The sequence below is a fragment of the Artibeus jamaicensis genome, unplaced genomic scaffold, assembly GCF_021234435.1.
Source record: "Artibeus jamaicensis isolate MK-2021 breed Jamaican fruit bat unplaced genomic scaffold, CSHL_Jam_final contig_685, whole genome shotgun sequence".
NCBI lineage: Eukaryota > Metazoa > Chordata > Mammalia > Chiroptera > Phyllostomidae > Artibeus > Artibeus jamaicensis.
In genome coordinates, this window is record NW_026521924.1 from 25,618,957 (window position 1) to 25,636,449 (window position 17,493).

At 44.3% G+C, this 17,493-nt stretch overlaps 2 protein-coding genes across 2 annotated transcripts; one reads left to right on the forward strand and one right to left on the reverse strand.

Annotated features, from left to right (window-relative positions):
• Positions 1 to 7,657: 7,657 nt before the first annotated feature.
• On the reverse strand, positions 7,658 to 9,292 carry WFDC9 (WAP four-disulfide core domain 9). The gene is made up of 2 exons (XM_037164440.2): positions 9,202 to 9,292; positions 7,658 to 7,803 (listed from the first exon to the last, which is right to left on the reverse strand). Exons 1-2 carry the CDS (start codon positions 9,290 to 9,292, stop codon positions 7,658 to 7,660), a joined length of 237 nt encoding a protein of 78 aa, XP_037020335.2.
• Positions 9,293 to 13,882: 4,590 nt separating this feature from the next.
• On the forward strand, positions 13,883 to 15,256 carry LOC119063356 (WAP four-disulfide core domain protein 10A-like). The gene is made up of 2 exons (XM_053670990.1): positions 13,883 to 14,114; positions 14,976 to 15,256. Exons 1-2 carry the CDS (start codon positions 14,021 to 14,023, stop codon positions 15,128 to 15,130), a joined length of 249 nt encoding a protein of 82 aa, XP_053526965.1. The 5' UTR covers positions 13,883 to 14,020; the 3' UTR covers positions 15,131 to 15,256.
• Positions 15,257 to 17,493: the final 2,237 nt, after the last annotated feature.

Genomic DNA, 17,493 nt, shown 5'->3' on the forward strand with positions numbered 1-17,493 from the left:
ATGGCTCAACACCTACAAATCAAGCAGTGTGATAGACCATGTTAACCGAATAAAGGATAAAAATCACATGACCATCTCAATAGATGCAGAAAAAGCATGTACAGAATTCATAATCCTTTCATGATAAAATTCTCAACAGTAAGGGTCATATACGACAAGCCCACAGCTAATATAATACATAGTTAATATCATACTGAAGCTTTCCTTCTAAGATTGGGAACAAAACAAGGATGTTCACTCTTGCCACTTCTTTTCAACACAATACTAGAAGTCTCAGCCAGAAAATTACACAAGAAGAAGAAATGAAATGCATCCAAATTGGAAAGGAAGAAGTTAAATTGTGTTGGCTGATGACCTAAATTGTGTTTGCTGATATATTTTAATATGTATATATTTTTTAAAAGCCATAAAGAAAAACTGATAGAACTAAGAAAAATTCAGTGAAGTTGCAAAATACAAAATTAACAAATATAAAATCAGTTCTGTTTCTATATACTAACAAAAGAAATTAAGAAAACAAAATGATTTATAATAACATTAAAATCAATAAAATAATTAGGAATAAATTTAGCCAAGAAGATGAAAGGTTTGTACACTGGAAATTGTAAAACAGCAATGAAAGAAAGTGGAATTATACCTCATCTTCATAGATTGGAAGACTTAATATCATTTAAAGGTCTATGCTACCCAAAGTGATCTATAAATTCAATGCATTCCCTATCAAAATTCCAAAGATGTTTCTTTCATAAATAGAAAAAACAATCATAAAATTCTTGTAGATTCACAAAAAACCCCAAATAACCAAAACATTCTTCAGAAAAAATAGCAAGGCTGAATGCATCACACTTCTTGATTTCAAAATATATTAGAAAGCTACAGTAACTAAAACAGTATGCTATTGTTATAAAAACAGACGTGTAGACCAGTGGAACACAGTAGAGAGCCCAGAAATAAATCCACACACTTACAGTAAATGTTCTTTGACAAGGGTGCCCAAAACACACAAGGTGGAATGTATAATCACTTCAGTTAATGGCATTGAGAAAACTGAGTATGTTTATAAGAATAAAATTGGGCCCTTATCTCACAGCATATGCAAAAATCAACTCAAAATCCACTAAAGCCTTAAATGTAATGCCAAAAACTATAAAAGTACTAGAAGAAACTATAGGGGAAATGTTTCTTGGCACTGGTCTGGGCAACAATTTTTTTGGATATGATCCCAAAAGTACAGGCAACAAAAGCAAAAATAGACAAATGGGTTTGCAAACTATAAAGCTTCTGCACAGCAAAGGAAACAATCAACAGGGTGAAAAGAAAACCTACAAATTGGGATAAAATATTTACAACCACATATGTATCATACCCAAATTATATAAGGTGTTAATATCCACAATATACAAGGAACTCAAACAACTCAATCCCAAGAAAGCAAATAACCCAGTTAATAAATGGGCAAAGCACTTGAATAAATATTTCTCAAAAGAAGACATATAAATAGCCAACAGGTCATGAAAAGGTGCTCAATAATAGTAATCACAGAGAAATGTAAATCAAACCCACAATGAGATACCACCTCACACCTGTTAGAATGGCTGTTATCAAAAAGACAAGAAATAACAAGTGTTGGTAAGGACGTGGAGAAAAGGGAACTCTTGTACACTGTTAAGTGGGAATATAAATTGGTTACAGCCATGGTGGGAAACGGTCTCAAGATTCCTCAAATATTGAAATACAACTACCATTTGATTCAGCAATTCCACTTCAAAAGAAATGAAATAAGTGTCTTGAAGAGGGATCTGCACTCCTGTTCATTACAGCGTTATTCACAATAACCACTATATGGAAAAACCTAGGTGCCCCTCGATGGACAAGTAGCTAAAGAAAATGTGACATATGTAAATATGATTCAGCCTTAAAAAATCCAGTCATTTGTGACAACATAGAGGACCCCGGAGGCTATCATGCTAAGTGAAACAAGCCAGACACAGACAGACAAAACCTGCACGATCTCACCTGTAGGTGGAATCCTAAAAAGTTGAAGCGGAGAGTAGAATGGCGGCTGCCAGAGACTGGGGCCTGGGAGAGATGGGGAGATGCTGGTCAAAGGGCACAAGCCTTCAGTGATAAGATGAGTAATTTCTGGGGATCTGACGTACAGCAGGGTGACTGCAGTTACCAATACTGATTTACGCACTTGAATTTTCTAAGAGAGTAAATCTTACGCTCTCACCACAAACAGAAGTGACCATGTGAGGTGATGGATGTGCTAACTTGGTTGTGGTAGTCATTTCACAATCAATACCTATATCAAAACATTATGATGCACACCTTAAATATATATAATTTTAACTTGTCAATCAGGCTTCACTAAAGCTGGAAACAAATTATTTAATTTTTTTTTAAGGTTCGCTGGGTGTTCAGAACCAGATTCACAGTTATTTTCTGCCAGCACTTTGGAAACATATTTCCACTGTCTTTAGGCTTCAGTTGCTGCTCTTAGTCAATGAGGTCTTTCTGTTTCTTTGCTTTTTACTTCAGTTACATATTTCATTTCTAGATGTTCTGTCTGGCCCTTTTCCAACATTTTTCCAACATGACTGGGGAAAAAGGGTTCCCTTTACCCTTAGTCATGCTGTAATTGCCATCTCTTAATTCTTTTCCTTTTATTTCCTGAGCATTTTTACTTTGCATTCTGCATGCAATAATTCCAATATCTGAAGTCTTTGGGGATCTCTGCTGCTTCTCTTAGCTTTTCTTCATCTTTTCTTGTTTTCTTAAACTGTGAGTGATTTTTTCTTTCTTGTGAGCTCTTGTACTTAACAGAAGCTTATCTTTAATGGCACTTAATCTGTGCAATTTCTTGAAATCCCATATTGAAGGCTGAATTTTCTAAATCACCCTTTGTTTTCATATCACCCTAACAGCTCAGACCATTTGGAATGAATTCCCTGGCCATGGGCTTCTCAGACTCCACACTCTGACCCACTGTCACGCAAGGAAACCAGCTTGTAGTTATGAATTCCTGAAGAGGTCGTTCCCTTCCACTGAGTGGATAAATAAAATGTGGAATACACACACACACATATACACACATACACACACACACACACACAATAGAAAATTATTCAGCCTTTAAGAGGAAGGCAATTCACTACAGCATGTATAGAATCCTTGAGGGCACTATGCTAAGTAAAATAAACCAGTCACAAAAAGGAATCTGTGATATTGGGTTTTTATAACATTCCACTTATATGCGGTTCTGAGAGGAATCAAATTTACAGGGACAGAAAGTAAAATGGTGGTCACCAGGGGCTGAGGAGGGGGACGAGGACTGCTGTCTAACAGGCACAGAGTGTCAGTTTTGCTAGAGGAGAAGAGTTAGGACGGTTAACTTCACGTTATGTGCGTTTAACCACAATTAAAAAATAACAATAATATAAAAGGGAATTCTGGTTTCTGCTCGGAGGAGATGTAGAGAGCTGAATAAACCTCCCAGACTTACGGGGACAAAAAGCTGGGCAACGCTCTTGAACTCACCAGAGTGCTGAGCGCCCGGGGCAGCCAAGCCGTCCAGAATCTGGGGAGAGCCAGGCACCTGCAGGGAGAGAGGAGCTTGAAGACCTGCAGGGCATGTGGGCAGGTACTGGGAAGACTAGATCTGCGAGGGCGGTTGACAAATTGCTGGAGACTGAATGTGCACAGGCAGAAGAAAACGAAGCCCTGGGGGCTGCAAACACAGGTGGAGTCCTTAGCCTCTTGCAGACCTTTTCTCTGGGAACCCCACTGGGCACCTACAGAAAAGGTATTTAGAAATCTGAAAAAGTCTCTCTTGTGGTGCCAAACAAGACAGGGGAGAGTAGGGAGCAGCTGCTATGGAAGGGGCAAGAAGCTTTTTTTTTTTCTTTTTGAGATTAGGTGTTTTTTTTTCATTTTTATTTTATTGATTATGCCATTACAGTTGTTCTATTCCCCCCTTTCATTCCCCTCCACCCTGCACCCCCCACCTCTACCATTCCCCCCCTTTATCTCAAGTTCTTTGGATTCTATATTTCCCATACTATTCTTTCCCTCCCCCTATCTATTTTCTACCTACCATCTATGCTACTTATTTTCTGTACCTTCTCCCCCGGCAATAAGCTTTAACCTTGGGAGAGCGAGTAACACAGTTGCCCTAAGGTTACAAGAGTAATCTCAGTGCAGTTGGGGGAGGGGCAGAAAGAGGTGCCAGATTCAGAATTTTGTCCTGAGGGTGCGGGGAAGGGCAGGATCACTAGCAAGGCAATGTCCCCGAAACCCAGGAACACAGTGTCTGCCTAAGACCCAGACAATCAGAACAGCAGAGAATGGACCCCAACCACCACCACCGCGCAACCGGTCAGACTAGGAACACTTAGTTAACAAGTAACTTGCAGAAGCCAGTCATTCTCAGAGAGCACAAAGCTGAGGGTGGAGCAGCCACCTGGAAAAAGATCATCTGGTAAAGCCAGTTCCACCCTAAACACAGGTGTCTGTGTTCCAAGATGGGATGTGAGGTCTGCGGCCCACCCAAGATGACCACAGCAATGATAAACCAATGCACCGCCAGCTCAGCTCACAAACTCCCCCACCAAAGGCCTGCTGAGACCACTTCCAGGGAGACAAACTATTTCCTGGTTCCAATCCTTCTCTCTCCCACTGTAAAAAAATGGAAAGTAAGCAGTGGCAGGCAGATTGGGGAAGAAGTCAAGAATTCACACACCACATTACTGGTGATGAGTTTACTGGGATTTTTTTTTTTTTTTCCCCAATCTGGCATCCCCCTGGCTAACCTGGAAATAAGCAGCAGGGGGCAGAAAGAGAGAGCTTCAGGAAAAAACCTATAATTTTGGTTTGATGCATAGAAAGGGAACCTTGGGTGCTCAGACGAGGTGCAGAAATCCCCTGCCTTTTCTCTTTCTCTTCTGTGGTCCTGGAGTGATCCTGTGGTCCCGGAGTGATCCTGTGGTAGTACAGGCAGCAGCTGTGCGGGGGTTGGAAGGAGGGCAATCCTCTGCTGGGCACTGCTGTAGTATGGGTGGATACTTTTTGCCCCATCTCTTTTTCTCTCTGTTTGTTCTCCCACCACTTGGTCCTGGATGTGGATATAGAAATGCCTAACAGAACAGGGTAACCAAAGCCCCAGCTTTTGGAAGCTTTGGGGAAACAGAAGTTATATCTCCTTGGGGAGATCACAGAGGGAGGGAGTCAGGAAAGTGAACCCATACGTCGTCTATTTACTCTTGGCTTTAACTCCAAGCCCTGCATGCATGGACGTGATCTTCTTTGACATAGAACTTGGACAGATGAACAGACAGGGACACCACCACTTAGGTCCCAGACTAGCCACAAGGGAGTGCATATATGCAGGGAAGAGACTAAAAGAACAGAAAGGCTTTGAAAACGGGACTGACCTGGAAATCACAACCCGCAGAAGATGGGGTGAACTTTTCAGCCCGAGAATGACCATTTCAATTACTTTTGAAAACCAAATATCAACCTCCTCCACTGAGAGTTGGAGTCTCATAAGCTGGTATTCAAAATGTTCGATATACAATCCCAAATGAGGTAGCAAATGAAGGAAAAGGAATATATCAACTCATATAGAAAAAGGCTATCAACAGACTCCAATTCCAAGGAAAAATAAGTGTTGGAATTATCTGACAAAGACTTTAAAGTAGATATTATAAAAATTCCACAAGTAATTATGAACACCCTTGGAACTGGTGGAAAAGTAGAAAGTATCAGCAAAGAAATAGAAGACACAGAGAAGGATGAAAATGGAAATTTTATAAAGAAAGAACATAATAACTAAAATTAAAAAAACAGCTCTTAGTTTCATTAACCATTTTTATTGTTTTTCTGGTCTCCATTCTATTTGTTTCTGCTCTGGTCTTTATATCCTTTCTTAGTTGGTTCTTCATTCCTAGTTTCTTGAGGTATTAAAAGTTAGGTTGTTTGAGATTTCTCTTTTTCTTTTTTCTAAAAGATTTTATTATTTATTTATTTTTAGAGAGCTGGGAAAGGGAGGGAGAAAGAGAGGGAGAGAAACATCCATGAGTGGATGCCTCTTGCATACCGTCTACTGGGGGTCTGGCCCACAAGCCAAGCATGTGCCACCCTGACTGGGAATTGAACTGGCAATCCGTTGGTTCACAGGCCCATGCTCAGTGATGAGCTACACCAGCCAGGTCCTCTTTTTCTTCATTTAAGTGTTTAATGCTATGAAGGTCCTTCTTCTTAGAACTGCTTCGGCAGCATCTCATAGGGCTTGGCGTGTTGTGGCCCCTCTTTCATTTATTTCAGGTATTGTGGATGAGAATAAATTTCGACTGCAATAACCCCATGAGACTTCTTTTATGGTTGTTCTGTTACAGTTGCCCCCTATTCTTCCTCCATTGCTCTCCCCTACCCTCCTTCAATTCCAACCTTGTTGTCCCTGGCCAGGGGTCCTTTGTACATGTTACTTGACTAGATCCTCCCTCTCTTTCCCTCATTACCCCCCTCCTCTCTGGCCATTGTCAGTCTGTTCCTTGTTTCCATGCCTCTGGTTCTATTTTGCTCGTTTGTTTGTTTTGTTCATTAGGTTCCATTTATAGGTGAGATCATATGGTATTTGTCTTTCACTGTCTGGCTTATTTCACTTAGCATATTTCACTTAGCATCTCTAGCTCTACCCATGCCCTCACTAAGGCTAGTGTTCCATTGTGTAAATACACCACAGTTTTTTGATCCACTCACATGAATCTCTGTATTTTTGCTACAGCCATGAGCTTACTTGGCTAATACCTAGGTCTAACTGGGAAGGCCGAGTTGGGTGCCTGGACACATAATGGGATAGGAACAACTGTTGGAAGGGTTAGGGATTATAATAAGAAAAATGAAGTCATAGGGAGGGAGTAGGAAAAAAAATGCAGAGCCCACAGGTTGGTGTATCAGTTTATTTGGCAAAGACTTGAGCCTTCTCAGGATAGAGAGGTCCAGGACGGAACCAGGAGGCCCTCAGCTGGGGCCCGTGGGTGGCACAGCGGGGAGCCAGCCAGCACGTGTCTTTTACCACGTCCTCATCCCCCTGCCCACACTAGTGGTTGAACCCAGAGATGAGTATTGATGTGAAGGGTTCTCTGGAAGAGAAAAGTTAAGTGGTGAAAAATCAGGGAACCCTGGGGGACATCCATTCCCAAACGTAATAACACCCTTAGTCCCAGTTAATGGGAATAAGTATCATTTCTGTAAGATCGGGAGTTACCCAATTTTCAGCAAGTTCACCCGAGGGGTTTGTCAATTGAGCACATAGCAGAGACCGGCTCTCCTGGGGCCTGGTCGAGATGAGGGCCATGGAGAGGACAGACGGAGGAGGTAATGACTGGGGTCTTGGACAAAGGGAAGATGAACAACAGGCAGGATGGTGTTTCAGGGGAACTGAATGAGAGTGAGAAAGGAGTAGAGGTCCCCATGTTGGTATTTGGGTTTATTCTGCAGTGAGTGGCCGCTTAGGTGCGGAGATCAGAAGGCATTGCCTTATGTGTCCTGTCTCTTTGGCCAGGAGCTGGGTAACTGCCACCTTCTGTTCCAGGTCGCATCCTCTGAATGGCAGTAAGGAAGTGTACCCAGGCCCAACCTTCCCTCTCCAAGCAACTCACTCATTGTGCAAGCAGATGTTGCCACAGAAGGTCCAGCAGCATGTATAATTTGACCTTGTGCATCCACGTAACCTGGTGCACCTTTGCGCACAATACTTCATCGGCGGCTGTACCCAGCACTGCTCAATTTCTCTTACTTCATCTGGAAGTGAGATGATAGGAGTTGGCAGGGCCTATCCAGCCACAGTTTGGAAAAGAAACCCTTCTCAACCTTAACAGTCCTTTAGTTTTGGAACCTGAGCCCCAAGCCATAAAGTATTTCTGTCTTTCCAGAAAATTCCTTGCTCGAAGTCTAGCCAGTGTCTTTTCACAGGAGCACATCCTTGTATGGCATGACTTCCACCCAAGCACAGGTCCCCACGGTATTCCGGACCTTCCAGCCCTCTTTCCGGACCTTCCATACCCTCTGGCTTCAACTTCCACATCCAGTTTGCAGGCCGGAAAACTGACCTGGGAGAGACTAGGAGCCCACTTTTTCCCCCTTTTCTGTTCTCTCTCTTTTTTTACTTTTATTTTTATAGTTTTATTTTTTAATAATTTTTATTGTTTTACTTACAGTTGACATGCAATATTAGTTTCAGGTATATAACCCAAAACATTAGGCATTTATATAACTGATGCAGCGATCACCACAATAAATCTAGTAACCATCTGATATCATCCATAGTTATTGTAATACTAGTGACCATATTCCCTATGCTGTACTTTATATCCCTGTGACTGTTCTGTAACCACCAACCTGTACTTCTTAATCCTTTTATCTTTTTCACCTGGCCCCCCACCCCCTTCCCATCTGGCAATCATTGAAATGTCCTCTATATCTATGAGCCCATTTCCGGTCTGCTTGTCTGTTTGTTTTTTAGATTCCACATACAAGTGAAATGACATTTGTCTTTCTATGTCTAACTTATTTCACTGAACACAATGCCCTCTAAGCCCATCCTGGTGATACCACCTCATCATTCAGCCTCTCCCCAAATTCCACATCTCCCACTGGCCCAGAACCTTCCCTCTCAGTCCCTTCATTATCCCCATGTTTTTCTTTTTTATCAGATGACCCCAAATTTTGATTTGCCAAGTGCATCTTACTTATTTTGTCTATTTTTCATGGTTGAAAAGATTTTCCCCCCTTCAAGCTCAATGAATGTGTTGCATTACAATATTACCCTGTGGTATTCATCAAAGGCTCACTCAGATGAGGCATGGAGATTCTGAAAATACGGGCTCACAGGGCAGCTCTGTGCTGATGTTCCTTTTACCCAATGACCTGACCTTGCAGACTATTATTTCCCATGAGCTTATGAAATGCAGACAAAAATTACATTGCCCTTCCTTATACCCAGAGTTGCTTTCAGATCTGGGAGAGAGAGCTTGAAGGGCCATCAGAATGGGAATATTCAACCTAATCTTATTTGGATGTCTCTGCTTGAAGGAGGGTTTGATCCTTTGAAGGGCGATCCTGGAAAGTGAGCCCAGAGTCAGTTATGCCAGACATCCCAGGCCTGGGGAGGACACCCTCCTCCCTTGCCACACCACCTACAGATAAGTTTGTTCCTGACACTTCCCAGCACAGGCAGAAGCATCTCCACCCCACAGATGCACAGGATGAGTAGGAGAACCCAGGGCTTCATGGTTGTCTCTTATGTGTGTTTGGGTTAAGTTCTGGCACAAGACAGGTCTTCTCCAAATGCTGCAAGAGGCGGAAAAGGAATTAAGGAGAATAGGGCAGGAAAGAGAGAGAAAGTGCTGGTGAATATTGTGTTATTCCTCCTCCTACTTTTCCTTTTCACCCTCTGGCACCTAACAACATAGCAAGCTAGCCACCAGCTTCCCACGCTTCTTCCCCATCTCACATTGCAAACCGCTTCCTTTGCAAAATTATTTCTTTGAAAAAATCATTCCCGTTTTTCCACTTAAAAAGCAATAAATGCACAGATTGTATAAATCATACAACAAAAAATACAAAGAAAAATAGATATGCATTAGGAATTCTACCACCCCAGAAATAACCAGGATATGTGTGCGCCCTTTGATGTTGTGGTCATAGCTTTTATGAAGTTGGAATAATAGGACACCCTGGGTGTCCTGATTTTCTATTTAAGAGCACATGTAGCTGAATGATATAGTTTAGTCGAGACCCTACAACAAAGAGTACCAGAGTGATTCCAGAGTGAGCGATGAAATGGATTACTCAGCGGGACTTGAGAAAAGATGATGGCCGACAACTGGTCAAGGGACTCTTAAAGCTTTTCTCTACAGCCCTGGCCTGTATGGCTCAGTGGGTTAGGCATCATCCCACAAACCAAAAGGTCACCTGTTCTATTCTCAGTCAGGGCACGTGCCTGAGTTGTGGGTTCGGTCCCAGATGGGGTATCTACAAGAGGCAACCGATTGATGTTTCTCTCTCACATCACTGATTCTCCCTCTCTCTAGAATCAATTTTTTTTTAAAACTTGCATCTACATAGATGGTGTAAATGCAAGTTTTAGGCATGTGAATCACTGAGTCCTTGACTTTGAGGCAAATTGGATTTAGGTGAATTGAGGAGAGACAAGAGCAAGAAAGAGGAGATTATGGAAAAGATAGGGGGGAAAAGAAGAGAAGCCCTTAAAATGTAAAAGATAAAAGATAAGCTATTTGGGGACTTCCACTCTCCAGCGCTTATATCTGCTCTGCAACCTACTCCATTCGGAACCCACAACCCTGCCAGCTTGTCTTGGCATGGCTTGAGGAAGGAAAATTGCCAAGTTAAGGTGTTGAGGTTTCATTTACCATTGAGCAATATTTACATCAAAGGCTACAACTTAATTGGTGATAACCCCAGGCCAAAGAAGACTATGTCTGAGCATGGGAGGCCTCCAAATTCTTATAATTTATAATACTTGTCTTTTTTGCACAGGAAAGCCTCGGGCATGGCTCAGAGCATTCTTCTGACCCTCTGAAGGCATCACCTCAGAGCAAGACAGATGTGCAAAGAAGATAGCACTCCCACTTACAGGTGAGGGTATGAGGCAACTGAGTGAAGCTGGGCATGAGTTGGGGTTCCTGGCACCTGCCTTTTGCACAAAGAAGGAGGGAGACTGGCACATCATGACAGAAACACAATAAATCCAAAATAATAGGTTCTATAAAGCTGTTTATTGGTATTCAAAAATACCATTCTAAATTTGAGTTGTCCAGAGCTTTGACATCTGTTCATCTAAAAGACTTCATGTTTAGTCCAGTTTTCTGAGTTCCCTACTTGCCCTTAAAGGGTGTCTAGGATCTAGGGATGCCCAATGCCCTTCTTTGCACAGCTCAGGTATACTAAGTGATCCCAGAGAAGAGAAACATCATCACACCCAGGCCAGGTACTACTCACATACGGAGTGCTGGGTGGATTCTTTGGCTGTCCTGATAGAGTACAGAACAATGAAAAGGTTCCTAGGTATCACAAAGGCACAGAACTACTGCCCACCCCCAGAAACTCAGGATCCCTGGGCTTTTTAGGTAATGTTAAAGGAGAGGAAGAATTGAATTGCAAGTCAACAGTGCTGGTTTCTTGTTTCGTCTCTGTCCCTTTTACCTTTGGGGCCTCGGACGGGTCATATCATCTCTATCTCCATTTAGTATTTGAACAACAGAGACAAGTTCCCCACCACACGGAAATAACATTGACACCACCTGAGCAGGGAACTCATCCAAACAAGCCACAGATAAAAACCTATGCCTCAAGACCCTTCCCCCCACCTACCTCTGAAGGTGTGAGTTGAGTGTCTGCCCTGGTAACTCCTGACAGCTCTTTTATCTGGAGTCTCCTGACTTGGGGGTGGGGTGGGGGGGAGGAAGGTTGTGTCCTGGAACAGGGGGCAGGAATGCAGAACAACAAAGGTCAAAGGCCTAGAACTTAATGGGGATTTGGATAGTAGCATCTCTTTATGTTCTGCCCAGTAACTTCATGTTGGGCAGATCACAGACTGTTTTCTCCCATACTCACCCATCCAGAAGTCCTGGGTTTTCTTTGATGTGAGCAGTATCTCCCACTGAGCTAGGAGGCACATCGTGTACCTGGCTTGCAGCTCTGGCCACCCCCAACATACCCCAGTCTAGTGTCTTTATCTACTGCATTTGTGTCCATCCATCAACTGGACGTGGAGAATAGTCTGTTTATCTTTTTTTCCTTTGACTTGTGTGGGCTATGAAAGGTCTAACCCTCTTCTGTATTGATTCTCCTTTGCTAATTAAAGCATAACACCACCTTCCACCAAATGCCATGTGAGTTTTATGTGAATAAAAAAAGACCAAATAGGAAGGACGTTAGAAGGAATAGATTTGGTTCACCAAGTATCAAAGAGGAGCCTCATATCGGGCATATGAGCGTATGTATATTTATTTATATATACCTAAGATATCTATTTATTCTTTCATCTGCCAACTCCACTTTTCTTACGTTAGTTTAAAATCAAGGCAATCAACTAAATGGGGGAGGATGTTTGCAAAAAAGACCTCCAATAAGAGGCTAATATCCCAAAAAATAACTCCCACAAAAGAACTCCCACAACTCAACAACAACAACAACAACAATAAAAGTTAGAAAATGGGCCGAGGACCTGAACAGACACTTTTCCCAAGAAGACATATCAATGGCCAACACGTATATGAAAAGATGTTCAACTTCACTAGCTGGAAGGGAAATGTGAATCAAAACCGCAATGAGATACTACATCACAGCTGTTAGATTGGCTGTTATCAATAAGACAATAACAAGTGTTGAAGAGGATGGGAGGAAAGAGGAATCCACATCCACTACTGAGGATATAAACTGGTACAGTTACTATGGAGACGCCTAAAAAATTAAGAATAGATCTACCATCTGACCCAGCAATCCCTCCTTTGGGTATCTACCCCAAGTTTTTCAAAACATTTATTTGTAAATATATATGTACCCCTATGTTCACTGCAGCATTATTCACCATAGCCAAGATACGGAAACAACCTAAGTGAACAACTGGATGAAGAGGATGCAGTACATCTATGCCATGGAATACTACTTAGCCACAAAAAAGGAGGAAATCCGCAAAATCGTGGTAGATCTTGAGAGTGTCATGCTAAGCAATGTGAATGAGATGGAAAAGGACAAGAACCCTATGATTTCATTCATATGTGAGATATAAAACAGAACTAACAAGCAAACGCATAGACAAAGACAACAGTATGATGGTTATCTGAGGGAGGGGGGGTGGGAGGAATAGGAAGAGAATGAAGGGGGTCAAGTAAATGGTGACGAGAGGAGACTAGACTTTGGTGCTGAGCTGGCAGTGAAAGGTACAAACGTACGACAGAATTGCACACTAGAAACTTATGTAACTATTAATAGTTATAGAACTAATATTACAGTTATCCCAATAACTGTAATCGTTTTTTTAAATTCAGAGTTTATGAGTAAAAGTTCTCAACGTGACACTGTCCATCAGTAACTGACACAGCACCAATGCTTGAGCACAGGCGTTTATTTAAACGAGAGCTGTACAGCTATGGAAAGCCATGTTTCATGAAATTTTGTCCTGATTAGATGAGGGAGGGACAAGATGGTTAACGAGAGGCGGGTGGCTCAGAATGTGAGAAAACAAAGAATTGCTCATATTAAACATACAAAAAAACTAAAAGGGTAACACAGGTGACCCCTGAACACCGCGAGGGTTTAGAGCACCAATGCCAGCGCAGTCAAAAACCCACTTACAACTGTTGCCTCCCCCAAGTCTCAACTGTAGTTGGTCCCGAGCACTTATGGATTCAGCCAATGGCAGATGGAAAACCGTATTTTTTTTATCCTGAGTTTAGAAATGTAAAGAAAAAAAAAGAAAAGAAATCATTTTCAATTTTGGGTTACTTAAAGTAGCAGTTGAGAAATCCAAGGATACCTAAGGGCCAACAGTATTTACCGAAAAAAATTCCAAGTGTAAGTGACCCTGCGCCATTCAAATCCATGTTGCTCAAGGCTCCACTCTACACTGAGATGATGTTAATTTGATACAGTGAGATTATCATCACTCCTTACTTGCATTTTTCTTTTTTTTATGTAAATTATTTTGCAATGGGAAAACAGAAATAGACTACAGCTTTCAGGTTAAAAGTTCCATTGCAGCAGAAGGGGTAGTTACATGACAGGAAGGACAGTCTCTGCAGGAGCCCAAGTCCCACACAGAACAGGTCATGGGACACAGCAGGCACAGGGAAGGAAGCCAGCCCTTCTTGCCCTGCCCTGGCCTGGCCAGTGGAGGCAGGGAGGAGCCCAGGACACCCTTCCCTTCCTTTCCTCCTCACACCAGCTCTCCGGGAAAGTCTGTGCCAGACTCAGAGCTCACTGCTCTGGCTGAGTCATGGCATCCCAGGCTCTGCTGCCCACCCTGCTGCTCTGTGTGCTGCTGCTGCAAGCCCAGGGAGGGCCACATCGTCGTCGGAACAGGATGCAGAGTAGGTGACGAGCTGGGGGACAGGCATGGGGAGGGGGGATGAGAAGCTGTGTCCAGCTAAGGAGGACCTGGGAATCAGAACCTTTCGGCACCTCCTGCTCCAACCTCAGCACTGTGAAGACTCCAGGTCTTTCCAAACCATGGTCCTCCAGCCTCTTCACCCGGCCCTGGGACCAGCAATGGGGGTGGAGGGCAGCCTACATTTTCCCATTCTCCATTCCCCAAATCCAGAGACATACGGTACACACCTGGGTGACAGGTGCACAGAGCTGAGCATCAGACAGGAAGGCACAACGGTTCTTTGGTGTATGCACACCTGTGGCAGGTCAGCGTCCTGAGATGTTTGTGGGAGTAATACTGGGGTATAAATGTTCACATTAAAGTTATTATCAGAGGATGAGGATGATGACAGTGGAAGGGAAATATTGTAAGTGTTACTTTGTGGGAAGGGGCGGGGATACTACAGACAGTGAAAAGAGGAGAGAGAGCGGGGACAGGCAAGTTCATCTTCTCTGGACCCTGCACATTATGGAAAATGGGGGAGGGTTTGCAGGTGTCTCAGACATCACCGAGGTCTCGGAGTCAGAGCGTAGATTGTACGGGGGTGACTTCACCAAGGCCAGGAGTAAGATGAGAGAGAGGCCTGGCTGCAGGAGTAAGAAGAGTGTCCAGGGTGCCCAGGCACGGAGCTCCATCGATAGAGAATGGGGGTAACAGGTTGAAGACACAACCAATCGCCAGGACGGGTGAGGGGTCGAAAGTGAGGTCCCGAAGAGTCCCCGAGTGCCACGAGTGAGCCGGGGTTCTGCGGTCGTGAGGAGTGCACCATGCAGCCTGGTTCCGTGACCCCACTCCTGCTCAGTTTCAGATACACAGCCATCCACAGAAATCAAGGAGTGTGAGAAGAGAATCCAGGTACATTTGTGCAGACGCCCCTGTAAACATCAAGGAGAATGTCAAGCAAATAACATATGCTGTCTGAGCTTCTGTGGAAGCATTTGCATGAACGTGCTCTGAGCGGGAGTGGGCTGGGCTGTGCTCGGTGCACCTCTAGCCCTCCACTGAAGACTGAACCAAAAGAACAAGGACCTCAGGTCCCAGGCACAGGGCTCTCAGCAGCAGTGCCATTCTCGCCCCTGTGTGGATGCCTCGTTTCTGTCCAATAAACCAGAACAAATCCTGGGGACCTAGCTATTTTCCTCGCAGCATGTGTGCTTATTCAGAAACCAGGGCAGAGCCCAGCGTGCCCCGCCTCTGTCTCCCCTTGTCATGCTTCTCTGCTCCCTCCCCCTTTGGCCCACACACCCCTGCCAGGCCCCTGGAGGCTCAGCCCCCTTCTTGCTCTGCTCGCTGAACCAGCGCTCCCAGAGGGAAGAACTGTCCGTGTGCGCCGTCCCCCAGTGCTAACGAGAACATCCTTGCCCTGAGTCTGAAGGGCCAAGTGAACCATGAGATGGGGGGTGATACACCCCAGGGCATACAGTAGGAGCCCCCAAGGAGGCCTCTTCTTTTTTTCTTAATCCTCAGCTGAGAACATGTTTCTACTGATTTTAGAGAGATGGGAAGGGGGTGGAGAGAGAGAGACAGTGATGTGAGAAACACTGATTGCTACTTGTGTGCACCTTGCCCAGGGATCAAAACCACAAGTTAGGTAGGTGCTCTGACCGGGAATTGAACCCACAACCTTTTGGTGCTTAGGACAATGCTCCAACCAACCAAGCTACCCAGCCAGGGCAAGGAGGCCCTTCTTAAACTTGACCCACACCTGTTTCTTACTCTCCATTCTGCTTGTAAAGTTCAGATAACAGTCTCTTTCTCCAGAAGGAAATGAATCCCAGGAAGTTAAGTGCCTTGCCCAAGGCCAGGGAGAGGGAGGGGCCCCTCACACCCTGGCTGGCAGAGGGCACTGGCCTCCCCGTGTGCTCACTGCTTTTCTGCTGTGGGGAGACCACAGGCATAGAAGTGAGTGTCTGTGCCCACCCAGCTCCCCCACTGCAGCCTCTGTCAGGATGGCCACTCTCACCATGCGGCCTGGGACATGGTGCCAGGACCTCAGACTCCAGTGCCTTCCTGTGACAGAGTGCTCCCCACCTTTCCCGGGTCCCCCTCCTTATGGCCTCTGTTTTTAATCCAGAGGAGAGTCACAGGGTGGGGGGACAGGTGAGCCATTCTGAGGCTGCTAAGAATTAGCGGGCACAGGATGGCTATGAGTCTTGTCTGTGGCCTCATGGTGAGTCAGTGAGAATTAATCTCTGGGGTCCAGGTCCCCTATCTGTGTAACCAAGTGCCTCTGAAATGGTCCTGGGGCGAGACCAGGGACTGAGTCACATGTGGCCACTTGGGTCATGGAGTCAAGTGTGGAGGCTGCAGACAGGCAGGCCCTGCTGCAGGCAGGTGCACAGTGTGACTCTGCAGTCCAGGGCTTCCTGGGCACCAGTGCAGGAGACCTTGGAGGAGGACATCTGCCTCCATCAGGGCAGAGCCTCCAGCCCAGCTCAGCAGGGTAAGAAGAGCAGGGACACACCTGGGAGACCTTGACTCTCTCGGAAGCAGAACAAGTAAATGTACATTCTGCCACGATCTGGGTCTCCACAACATCAAATCTTTGCCTGGGGAAGACTTAGTCTAACAGTCACCACAGGTTTTACATTATTTGTTCCCTCCTCACTCTCCAGACCTGCTCTTTCCTTATGTCAATTCACATGGGAGTATTCTAGAAGTATCTCTCATTTCATACAGCATGATGCTGGTCAACTCCTGCCTCGTTTCCATCCTTGGATGTCCCCAGTGCTCCCAGGTGGGTCCATACTAATGCCTTCAGCAGCAAAGTGTGTCCCACCCACACCTAGTAGTTGTCTGTGGCATAACAAACTCAGGATGCCTAATTAAGAAGCCACTGGAAGTTTCTGGAATGCAAGGGTTGGGTTAAAGTGATGAATGCAATGTCTACCACCAAGACATGCAGTTCGGACCCCCACAATTTGGAATGGGCATGACATGAAGGATTCATGGAAGGCTCTAGCCAAAGGAAGTTATTCCTAAATTTAAAATTCTACTATTAAAATGACATTCTCTAAGAGCATACCCATCAGGTAATGTAGAGTCCTAGGTGGGAAGAGCTCACTTCCTGAAAACGGTTAGGGATAGGCTGTGAGAAGGTAGAAGTGAGACTCTGAGTCAGAGGGCACCAAACGTCTGATCTCCAAGACTCTTCTGGGCCATTGTTGCTGGGCCTATGGTCGTCCTTTTTTATGTTGCTTCAGGTTTTCCTTTATTTACAGAAAGTTTACTTGAATTATCATTTTTAACATTAGTTGCTTTTCTTTTTTGAAAAATTCCAGTTACTATATATTTAAATTTTCTTTGCCCATCTTCTTTAT